This window comes from Salvelinus fontinalis, chromosome 35 (genome assembly GCF_029448725.1).
Source record: "Salvelinus fontinalis isolate EN_2023a chromosome 35, ASM2944872v1, whole genome shotgun sequence".
In the NCBI taxonomy this organism is placed as follows: Eukaryota; Metazoa; Chordata; class Actinopteri; order Salmoniformes; family Salmonidae; genus Salvelinus; species Salvelinus fontinalis.
The window spans coordinates 35978422-35990853 of NC_074699.1; the positions used below are offsets into that span (position 1 = coordinate 35978422).

Here is a 12432-nt window from a genome sequence, read left to right on the forward strand (position 1 = left end):
TTATGCCATCATGTCAACTCATTGTCAAGGGGTTGACATGATAGAATATACAGATCTGGGACCAGGGTACATTTATGGATCCTACTGTAATTTGTCACATTCAAGCTCTGACAGTCAGTACTACTATTGTTATGGCTTGACGTGCCTTGCTGTAAAAAAGCAACTAACATCATTTAAAATGGCCACATTGTCAATTAATTCCTATATAAAACAAGTACACCACAACAAAAGCATTTTTGATAAACATTTTTCATTTTATTTCTTAAATATAAAACCTTTCCCAGTTGGACAGGGCTGAATGAACAACAGAAATATTAAAAATCCCCAGAAAACCAAGACTATTATGGTAGAGCACAGTTGTCCCTCCTGCTCCAAGTATAGCTGACCCTGTCTTCTCTTGGGCTTAAAGACTGTGTGGAGTAGAGGAGACCTTTAAACTTGAACCCAAAACCAGGGGAGTGCTACTGCACAGAAGACATTCTCCTAAATAGACAGCTATATGGACAGGGACCAGATAATTCATAGAATTATAATTCATTCTCAGAGTTCTACACTGAACAAAAATAGAAGCGCAACATGTAAAGTGTTGGTTCCATGTTTCATGAACTGAAATAAAAGATCCCAGAAATGTTCCATACGCACAAAAAGCTCATTTCCCCGTTAGTGAGCATTTCTCCTTTGCCAGATAATCCATCCACCTGACAGGTGTGGGATATCAAGAAGCTGATTAAACAGCATGATCATTACACAGGTTCACCTTGTGCTGGGGACAATAAAAGGCCACTCTAAAATGTGCAGTTTTGTCACACAACACAATGCCACAGATATCCCAAGTTTTGAGGAACATGCTATTGGCATGCTGACTGTAGGAATGTCCACCAGAGCTGTTGCCATAAGCCGCCTCCAACATCGTTTTAGAGAATTTGGCAGTACGTCAAACCGGTCTAACAACCACAGACCACTTGTATGGCATCATGTGGGCGAGCGGTTTGCTGATGTCAACATTATGAACAGAGTGCCCCATGGTGGCGGTGGGATTATGGTATGGACAGGCATAAACTACGGACAACAAACAGAATTGCATTTTATCGATGGCAATTTGAATGCACAGAAATACTGTGGCGAGATCCGGAGGACCATTGTGAGGCCCATTTCTTTTAAGGTATCTATGACCAACAGATCTGTATTCCCAGTCATGTGAAATCCGTAGATTCATTAATAAATTTAAATTGACTGATTTCCTCATATGAACTGTAACTCAGTAAAATCTATGAAATTGTTGCATGTTGCGTTTATATTTTTGTTCAGTATAAAAATCAGATTTCATTCTAAGAGTTCTATTCTAATTCATTGCACCAATGGGTGCTGAGAAGGTTCTGGAATTCACTCCAAGAGTTCTAAAATGATTTAGAATTCCTTCCAGTTCTATGAAGGAGCACAGCATTCCCATACCTTCCCCTTCCTGTGTTCCTACATCTGGATGACTAGGTTGATACAGGCCTTAGATTCCTCATGAGAGCTAGTAAAGAGCTGGACCCGGGACAGTGCTCCCTCACCCACTACCTCTTCATCTACGGTACATGTCATGTCTGCACCTCCTAGAAAACAACATGACACACAAGACCTAAAACACACTGTGCAAAAACTCTTTGGTAATCAGATGAGTTTGAGAGAGAAACAAAAAGAAAATGGAAAAACAACACTATCCAACAACAGCTGGGTATACCATTTTTCTAATATACATATTTCAACAGTCAGGTAACAGAGAATGGAGACTGCAAATTCAATAAATTAGACAGCGGAAGATGAATTGCAGATATTAAATCCAGCAGTTGTGTTCACAGAAGTAAATAAAAAGAAAATCTAAAATCAATGGAAAAAAACAACAGTGTTATTCTGTATTATAAACAAATCAAAAGGAATCAAAATGGCCCTTTAGTCTTAATTCAAATTGCTTTTCATCTAAGTCAACCTTTTTCAATGATGAAATGTTTGTTCATATCAACCTCCTGTAAACATTCACAATCAAGAGTACAGTTCCATTTAGAGCACTGCTGGTCTGTGGAGAAGACAACGTCCATCTTCTCCACGCACAAGACAAACGCTACACCTTTTAAAGAGCATCACTGAGGTACACATAATATAGCCTCCAATATCACCATATCCATACTCTCTTTATAGATCATGTAGTTCCCAGACACCTTCGCCCAAATGGGAAGAGTCTGGTGGACCAACGCATCAAACTTGGCCTTCGTTAGTCAATACAGAATGACTGAGAAACTCCTGGCGCATTGGCTTAATCTACCAACCAATCATCTCCCATAACACGCCTCACAGTCGTGTGATTTGCTCAAATTAAATGACAACAGGTACTTTACTCAGTAGGTCACTGCCATAGAATTCTATGGTCACTCCCACTAAGGCAAACTTTGAATTGTTGAAATCCCAGGCTTATATGTGCAACAACCTAGGGACAAGGTTACTGTACAAATAACACAGAATGGTCTTTATTACTAGACTGGTAGAAAAAGACATCAGAGCACTTTGTTCTTGCTACCAGAGGTATGGTAGGCTCATCCAAAGGAATATTCATCATCAATATTCTTTCTTTTTCAGCATTAATTAAAACATCTTCTACAGTCACGTTTGTCTCAGTCAGTTCAATGTTCAGGTGTTTTCTTAAAAAAAGCATATTTCCAAAATATATCCATGTAAGTCTTTTTTGTTTCTGTAAAAAATAAATTAGGTAGTTAAAAATGCTGCTAAGACAAATGGGAAGAGGGAAAGACACCCAGGCCTGGGGGACTCCACATACTGGTTTTGTCAGTCCTGGCCGGAGTGCTTTCTCACGCTGTCCTGAGGGATTCGTTATTTGAGCTCCCGACCTTCCGGAAGCCGTGGTCGTTCTTCTCGAGCCACAGTTCAGCCAGCTGCTGTGTCGAGCCGTGCGACGAGGCTTTGGAGCCCAGGCACATCTTGTACTGGTTGGGCTCCAGGTTGGGGTCGCACACTACTGGATGGTGAACGTGTACTATCCCCGGGTCCGTGCTCCGGAACAACCGTATCCCTGATTGGACAAATTTGTTAAAGAGGTCCACGTCCTCCAAGCCCCACCCTTGGATGGAGGTGTCGAAGCCCCCGGCCCCGACCAGGTCGCCTTTGTAAACACAGACAATGCCAAAGCCGTAGTGACGCCACAGACCCGTCTTGGCGGTGAACACATAGTGGTTCTCACTGGGCACCTTGCCGGCGTAAACCACCTTGGGGTCGTACTGACTGAAGATGATGGGGAAGTAGGTCTGCTCCCCCAGAACCGTGTTACCCCGGCACCTCTTGAGGAAGTCGGTTGTGAAGAGCAGGTCCACGTCGCAGTAGAAGAGCAGCGAGTCGTTGGAGAAGTGGGCCGAGCCCACCTCCAGAGCCAAGGCCCGGGAGAAGGAGCCCGACACGGGCTGGATCTCCATCTCGGCACGGGGGTACTTGATGTGGTACTCCCTCATCAGCTCCACCTGCTTGACCCGCTCTGTGTTGTTGTCGGTGCTGAAGAGGAGGATGAGCAGCTTGACGTTCTGGTTGGGGATCAGGCACACCCGTTCTAAATTGGTCATGAAGCGGACAAAGATGTCGTAGCGTCCGGATAGCGGCACCAGTATGTTGACCTTAGGCTCCTTCGGCTCCTTCTGGTCCTGGCTAGAGCTGGACAGCTTGAAGGGCACAAACATCTTGAGGGAGTTGGAGAGGAAGGACAGGGAGTCAGAGTCCTGGTTGATGCTGCTGGCGAGCGCCTTGGCGTCCATCTCCTCTTCCTCTCTGAACTGGATCTGGCTGAAGGTCTGCTGGAGGTAGGCATGTCTCCTCACCGGCACCGTCATGGTCTTCCCTTTGTGCTTCTTGTAGAGGAGCAACAGGTCCAGCACGTACTCCGCCCCATACATGGGGTTGACCCGCCGGTAGCCGTACTGGATTTCCTTGAAGTCGATCACCCGTCCCCGCGTCTTGGCGTTGGCGTTAATCATCTCCATCACCTGCATAATGATGTCATCCAGGGCCAGACGCTGGGAGGAGTCCATTCCCCGGCGGGGGGGTTGACCGTCAGACGAGGAGAACAGGTACTTGCCCGTCAGGAACTCCCACTCCAGGACCTCCTCGCGGAGCCGAGGGTGGAACCTCATGAAGGATGGAGGCATGCCCAGCTGCAGGTCCTCTCGGCTGGGCTCGGCCGCCCCGTAGCGGCCCATCTGGACGATCTCACGGTGGAGCTGGACGCTGCGGTGGCGGAGCTGGGCGATCTTGCGGCTGAGCATGTAGCTGTGCAGGCGGTACTGGTAAGGCGGGTTCTTGTTGGGGTGCAGGGTGATGGCCCGGTGGATCTTGCTATTGTGGAGGTCGCGGATGTATCCCTTCTTGTTGGGCTCATAGTTCTCGTAGAACAGCTGCTGCATCTGGGGAGAGAAGAGAGGGAGACAACGGCTGAGTTTACATCAATAAACTACATATGGCACAATAGAACTCTTATGCATTATATAGACCAGGCCCTGTGTGGGAGTGTACAAAAGCACAACGCATACAGAGCGTGCTCTAGGACAGAAAACATTCTGCCCTCTAAAATGTGAAAGTAGCAAAAAACAAGTTGCACAACATAGCTTGATCCCAGTTGACCCCTGTTGACCCCTCTCCGCTGCCTGTACTTGTATACTGCTCCACTGAGGATTTATTAAGATGGATGTCTATATGAATGTAAACTCCTGCAGCCCAACAGAGATGTTATTTTTATCAGACGTCCTGCTGCTAATGCAAAGTGCAAATTAGAACAGGCTGAAGGAATGCCTTCTGGAGGTGAGCTCCGAGCTTACGGAGCCCTCAAATATTGACCAGGGAGCGGGTAAGCCTCGGCGGTTCGATGAGTGTTTACTGCAAACCTGTTGAGGCTTTACAAACCTAATGTTCCCCCAATCACAGGGGGCCGTGTGAGTAAACTGCGGGACAGCTGCTGAGGCCCCTATTGGCAGCGACTCAAGCGTGGCCAAGAAGGAAGGGTCTGTGTTGTTGACCAATCCAATGAAGGGAGCCCTCAGAGGTCTATTTGCCAAAGACAGACACCGCTCAGAAAAAGGCCTCCAATTTTGAGAAGGACGGCTCTGGAATGCAGCCACAAACCCACTCCCCTGGGGGAAAGGCAATACACAGAATCGGACAGGACCGGTACAGAGGCCAGGCCTGATAGTTTTTTAAAAGCGATACCCAACTAGTGTAAGTACGGCTGGTCACAAGAAGTCACTGAATAAGTCTCTTTGCTTTTCCATGGGCGCTGCCCCTGCCTTCCTGAACCTAGGAGGAGTTGGCACGTGGCCAACCATAAAATCAAGCAGTCTGTTATCAATGGAAATCTTGAGCAAACCAAGCTTTAGAGAGAGGGGTCAGGTAGGCTATTACATCAGAACCCAGGGGGCTATCGCATGGCAGCCTTCCACACATTTATTTAATGAGCATATAAAATACGATCTAGGAAAAAGACTATTGCAGTAGTCAACCCCTACATATATCCATGTTTCACTGGTTCTGAGAAGTGACTGGCAAATAGCCCTCTTTGGACACCAAACCAGCGGGTGCATCTTTATATTATAGTGGCTTCCTCTCCACCTCTCCTTCCCATCATCTCCTTCCATTCATTGGAGAAGTCAGTGACATGGAGAGCGTTCATCTACTTTCAGATGTTTTTAGATTTCCTCGCCTACCCCTTTGCTCTGAGAGGTGGCCAAATGAAGATCTCCTCCCCTTTGCTCTGAGAGGTGGCCAAATGAAGATCTCCTCCCCTTTGCTCTGAGGTGGCCAAATGAAGATCTCCTCCCCTTTGCTCTGAGAGGTGGCCAAATGAAGATCTCCTCCCCTTTGCTCTGAGAGGTGGTCAAATGAAGATCTCCTCTCCTTTGCTCTGAGAGGTGGCCAAATGAAGATCTCCTCTCCTTTGCTCTGAGAGGTGGCCAAATGAAGATCTCCTCCCCTTTGCTCTGAGAGGTGGCCAAATGAAGATCTCCTCTCCTTTGCTCTGAGAGGTGGCCAAATGAAGATCTCCTCTCCTTTGCTCTGAGAGGTGGCCAAATGAAGATCTCCTCTCCTTTGCTCTGAGAGGTGGCCAAATGAAGATCTCCTCTCCTTTGCTCTGAGAGGTGGCCAAATGAAGATCTCCTCTCTGCTCTGAGAGGTGGCCAAATGAAGATCTCCTCTCCTTTGCTCTGAGAGGTGGCCAAATGAAGATCTCCTCCCCTTTGCTCTGAGAGGTGGCCAAATGAAGATCTCCTCTCCTTTGCTCTGAGAGGTGGCCAAATGAAGATCTCCTCTCCTTTGCTCTGAGAGGTGGCCAAATGAAGATCTCCTCTCCTTTGCTCTGAGAGGTAGCTAAATGAAGATCTCCTCTCCTTTGCTCTGAGAGGTGGCCAAATGAAAGGAGGAAGATTAGAAGGAGCCACTTCAGAGTAATGAGACGTACCCCAGCAGGTAGGCCAAGTCGGATTGTTCTGAGTGCCCAGCTGTGAGGCAGTAGACATCAGCACTGCTGCCAGCCAGCCAGACAGGATGTTTACCTCCCTCTCTCCCATGGCTTCCCCATCATTACCACCTCTAATGACCTGACTTCTGTCTTCCATGTCTCCATCAGCAGTTAAGACTCATTAGAATGATTCTTCAGTCATTAAGCCTCCAAAACACACCGCTCACAAGCCTCACATCAGCACACTTTCATCTAATCACCCTGAATGGCTCATTAAGAAATAAAAGGAAGAAAAATATAAATGGTAAGTTATCGCTGTGAGTTTTAAGCCTTGTGTCACACACAACCACATCAAGCAGAGCTTTTGTGAAGAAGGCGGAGAAGCCCAAGCTCAGTGATGGACAGATAAACTAAGCTCTGAAAAGCATACCATGTGTTTTATGCCAGGTTTTAACAACCTATTGTATTCAGACCTTCTGTGTTCAAACGCTTCAAAAATCTGTGCTTGATTGAGTTCACATGTAACCAATGGAATGGTGCAAACCCAACCCATCTGGCACTCCAGGCAAGCCTGATCAAACACTTACAGCATTTGAAATACATCAAATACTAGTTGAATCCAGGTCTGATTGTAGTAATCTGTTGTAATCACAACAACTGGTGGAAGAGCAGAGGCATCGGAATAGACGGCTCGGGAACAGAAGACAAAAGGTTTACCAATATACAACCGTCTCTTCAGGCACTTAATCAGGAGGAGATCATATCAGGACACATTAAGATGACAGCTCAGTGTTGTATCATATCAGGACACATTAAGATGACAGCTCAGTGTTGTATCATATCAGGACACATTAAGATGACAGCTCAGTGTTGTATCATATCAGGACACTTTAAGATGACAGCTCAGTGTTGTATCATATCAGGACACTTTAAGATGACAGCTCAGTGTTGTATCATATCTGGACACATTAAGATGACGGCTCAGTGTTGTATCATATCTGGACACATTAAGATGACGGCTCAGTGTTGTATCATATCTGGACACATTAAGATGACAGCTCAGTGTTGTATCATATCTGGACACATTAAGATGACAGCTCAGTGTTGTATCATATCTGGACACATTAAGATGACGGCTCAGTGTTGTATCATATCAGGACACATTAAGATGACAGCTCAGTGTTGTATCATATCTGGACACATTAAGATGACAGCTCAGTGTTGTATCATATCAGGACACATTAAGATGACGGCTCAGTGTTGTATCATATCAGGACACGTTAAGATGACGGCTCAGTGTTGTATCATATCAGGACACATTAACATGACAGCTCAGTGTTGTATCATATCTGGACACATTAAGATGACAGCTCAGTGTTGTATCATATCTGGACACATTAAGATGACAGCTCAGTGTTGTATCATATCTGGACACATTAAGATAACAGCTCAGTGTTGTATCATATCTGGACACATTAACATGACAGCTCAGTGTTGTATCATATCTGGACACATTAACATGACAGCTCAGTGTTGTATCATATCAGGACACATTAAGATGACAGCTCAGTGTTGTATCATATCTGGACACATTAACATGACAGCTCAGTGTTGTATCATATCAGGACACATTAAGATGACAGCTCAGTGTTGTATCATATCAGGACACATTAAGATAACAGCTCAGTGTTGTATCATATCTGGACACATTAACATGACAGCTCAGTGTTGTATCATATCTGGACACATTAAGATGACAGCTCAGTGTTGTATCATATCAGGACACGTTAAGATGACGGCTCAGTGTTGTATCATATCAGGACACGTTAAGATGACGGCTCAGTGTTGTATCATATCAGGACACGTTAAGATGACGGCTCAGTGTTGTATCATATCAGGACACATTAAGATGACGGCTCAGTGTTGTATCATATCAGGACACATTAAGATGACGGCTCAGTGTTGTATCATATCAGGACACGTTAAGATGACGGCTCAGTGTTGTATCATATCAGGACACATTAAGATGACGGCTCAGTGTTGTATCATATCAGGACACATTAAGATGACGGCTCAGTGTTGTATCATATCAGGACACATTAAGATGACAGCTCAGTGTTGTATCATATCTGGACACATTAACATGACAGCTCAGTGTTGTATCATATCAGGACACATTAAGATGACAGCTCAGTGTTGTATCATATCAGGACACATTAAGATGACGGCTCAGTGTTGTATCATATCAGGACACGTTAAGATGACAGCTCAGTGTTGTATCATATCAGGACACGTTACGATGACAGCTCAGTGTTGTATCATATCAGGACACATTACGATGACAGCTCAGTGTTGTATCATATCTGGACACATTAAGATGACAGCTCAGTGTTGTATCATATCAGGACACATTAAGATGACAGCTCAGTGTTGTATCATATCAGGACACATTAAGATGACAGCTCAGTGTTGTATCATATCTGGACACATTAACATGACGGCTCAGTGTTGTAAATGTAGAATTAGTCATGCCACGGTCTCATCTTCCCTTCCTGCTAACTCTTGATCTCCTAGCCTCCATAAAGTCAATATGGACGCCACTCCAAACAAAGCAGAGGGAAAACAAACAGTGCTATCAGGTCCATTACAAGAGGGCAACGCTATCGCAGCGGGACTAAATATCCCCCCTGAACAAACAAGTAGTCATTGTGGAGCGATTGCATTCGGAGACAGGTGATACAATTGTCTTCCTTGGACCGCGCTACTTGGGCCTAAATCAACACATTACGGCTGGACGGCAGAACCCTGCAAAGAAATGTGAGTAGATATGCACTCTGGGGTTGTGTCCAAAATGGCACCCTATTCCCCATGTAGTGCACTACTTTTGACCAGAACCATATGGGACCCCAGTCAAAAGTACTGAGCTGCATAAGGAATAGTGTGCCATTTGGGACACTGGCTGGGTAAGTGACGGTTCCAGTCTGGCTCATGTCGGGGCTAGCGCTGGCTAGCGTAGGCTTCCTCTGGAGTCGTGCCTAAACTGAGAGTCAAATCTGTGATGAACATACAGCATGGCCAAGGGAAACACCAACTGCTGTTTAACGAATATTACAAGGGACAAGTTGTCTGAAATCACCATTAAGGGGTGAGAAGAGAGCCAGGTTGGCGTACAGAAACTTCTCAGGTGTTGGAATGTGAAGGGCTGTTGGAATGCCACTCGGCTTGAGGGCAACTCAGAGGGAAATATATGCTCCTCTGATCAGCAACCATCAGGGGCAGGAATGTGACTGGAAAAACTCAGGCCCTAGGCAACATGCAGGTATTATTAGGTCATTAGCATTAGTTGGGGGGACAGGGAATGTAGGGAATAGGGTCCCATTACGGAAGCAGTCAGAGAATCCCACAGGGCAGTAACCTTGTCTATTGCTGACACCAGTTGAATCCCACAGAGCCGTAACCTAGTCTATTGCTGACACCAGTTGAATCCCACAGGGCCGTAACCTAGTCTATTGCTGACACCAGTTGAATCCCACAGGGCCGTAACCTAGTCTATTGCTGACACCAGTTGAATCCCACAGGGCCGTTCCCTGCCCGCCTATCCTCTCCTCACACCTATGGTAGCCTCACAATAGCCTATCCTCTCCTCACACCTACGGCAGCCTCACAATAGCCGATCCTCTCCTCACAACTATGGTAGCCTCACAATAGCCAATCCTCTCCTCACACCTATGGCAGCCTCACAATAGCCGATCCTCTCCTCACACCTATGACAGCCTCACAATAGCCTATCCTCTCCTCACACCTATGGTAGCCTCACAATAGCCGATCCCCTCCTCACACCTATGGTAGCCTCACAATAGCCAATCCTCTCCTCACACCTATGGCAGCCTCACAATAGCCGATCCTCTCCTCACACCTATGACAGCCTCACAATAGCCTATCCTCTCCTCACACCTATGGCAGCCTCACAATAGCCATGAAATTGAGTCTCTGAAGGGATACGGATGTGTACCCTTCAGCAGCATTGTGACACTAGATTACTTTTAGTGTGTGCGTCACAAATGGCACCCTATTCCCTATATAGTGCACTACTTTTTAACAGAGCCAATGTCATATAGGGAATAGGGTGCCATTTGGGACACAGCCCAGATGACTTCATTGTGACACCAGACGTATTGTCATGCAGCAGCAGCCATTGGCCATTACTGGACAAGCTGAAAGAGACAGTCTAAAGATCAATAGATCTTTGATGTATAGAGACAGCATACTTGAGACAGCATACTGGAGACAGCATACTGGAGACAGCATACTGGAGACAGCATACTGGAGACAGCATACTGGAGACAGCATACTGGAGACAGCATACTGGAGACAGCATACTGGAGACAGCATACTGGAGACAGCATACTGGAGACAGCATACTTGAGACAGCATACTGGAGACAGCATACTGGAGACAGCATACTGGAGACAGCATACTGGAGACAGCATACTTGAGACAACATACTGGAGACAACATACTGGAGACAGCATACTGGAGACAGCATACCGGAGACAGCATACCGGAGGCAGCATACTGGGTGGTGAATGCAGTGGGCTGTAGCCATAAAGATGACAGAGCCTCTCTGCAATGGCTCCTTCCATGACAGGATTTGGGCCAAGTGAGCCCCCTATCCAACTCTATGGCTGTAGCTACAGAAAAGAATGCTGGACAGCAGAGTTGGATCAACGCCATTTCGTGTCTCTGTAGGAAATGATTTGAAATTTGATTCATACACGGAACACTGCCCAGAGTGCATTTCTGTGAGTTGGAATTGAATTGACTCCAACACTATTGGTTTAGTGCATCTGCATACTCAGCTGGGAGACAAAATCCCCAAATTCCAAAGAGCTGCGATCCCACAGATGTCCCAGACAACAGATTTCCTCAACTGCTCATCTAATCAGAGACATCAAAGAATCTCATCTGATTCTACTCCTGGTTTAGTCTAGAGTCTAAATATTTTTACGAGCCTATAGAGAGAGTGTTTCTGGTGTGTATTGCACACATGTTGTGGTCGACTACTGTTCCAGTCATCGACTGACATTTAAACATCTGCTTTTCAGCCATTAGCGCTTTCTGGTTTGCCAACAATTAATTCAACCATGTTTCCTTCAACTACAACACATCTGAGACGCACAGACGATAAGATGAACAACTAGCTGGATTCCTCTATGGCTTTATTTCCTTTCTGTAGCTTCAGAGGTACTCAGTAACACTCCACTAACCATCTGGTTATTATCTCTCCTCAGTAGTTTTCTCCATTCAATAACTAACAATCTGCAGAGTCAGCAGAGGAAGAAAAGAGAGGAGAAGGGAGTGGTTCTGGGTTGAACCAGGAAGAGAGGAGAGAGGTTCTGGGTTGGACCAGGAGGAGAGAGGAGAGAGGTCCTGAGTAGGACCAGGAGGAGAGGAGAGAGGTTCTGGGTTGAACCAGGAAGAGAGGAGAGAGGTCCTGAGTTGGACCAGGAGGAGAGAGGAAAGAGAAAGGCTCATTTGAATAAAACATACCACAAGCCAACATGCAGTGGCTGTGTTCCAAATGGCACCCTATGGTCCTGGTCAAAAGTAGTGCACTACATAAGGAATAGGGTGCCATTTGGGTTGAAAAGACAGTACAGAGTAGTGATATGGCATTTGTGGCCGATACCAATATCCAATATTTTCCTTGCCAAAAACCCGATAGCCGCTATTTACAATTTTAGCAGCCTTTTAAGCATTCTAGTACAGTTAAATAGTTAACAGACACACATGGACCCAGCGGTTTAAGGCACTGCATCTCAGTGCAAGAGGCGTCACTACAGTTCCTGGTTCGAATCCAGGCTGTATCACATCCGGCCGTGATTGGGAGTCCCATAGGGAGGCACATAATTGGCCCAGCGTCGTCCGGGTTTGGTCGGGGTAGG

The 12432-nt window shown here is 46.0% G+C and overlaps 1 protein-coding gene across 1 annotated transcript in view; it reads right to left on the minus strand.

Annotated features, from left to right (window-relative positions):
* Positions 1 to 231: 231 nt before the first annotated feature.
* Positions 232 to 12432, minus strand: part of LOC129834791 (chondroitin sulfate synthase 1-like) — an 83661-nt gene continuing 71460 nt past the window's right edge. The window contains exon 3 of the mRNA XM_055900076.1: positions 232 to 4442. Coding sequence (XP_055756051.1) covers positions 2847 to 4442 — 1596 coding nt within the window. The 3' untranslated portion in view covers positions 232 to 2846. The remainder of the gene's footprint in view (positions 4443 to 12432) is intronic.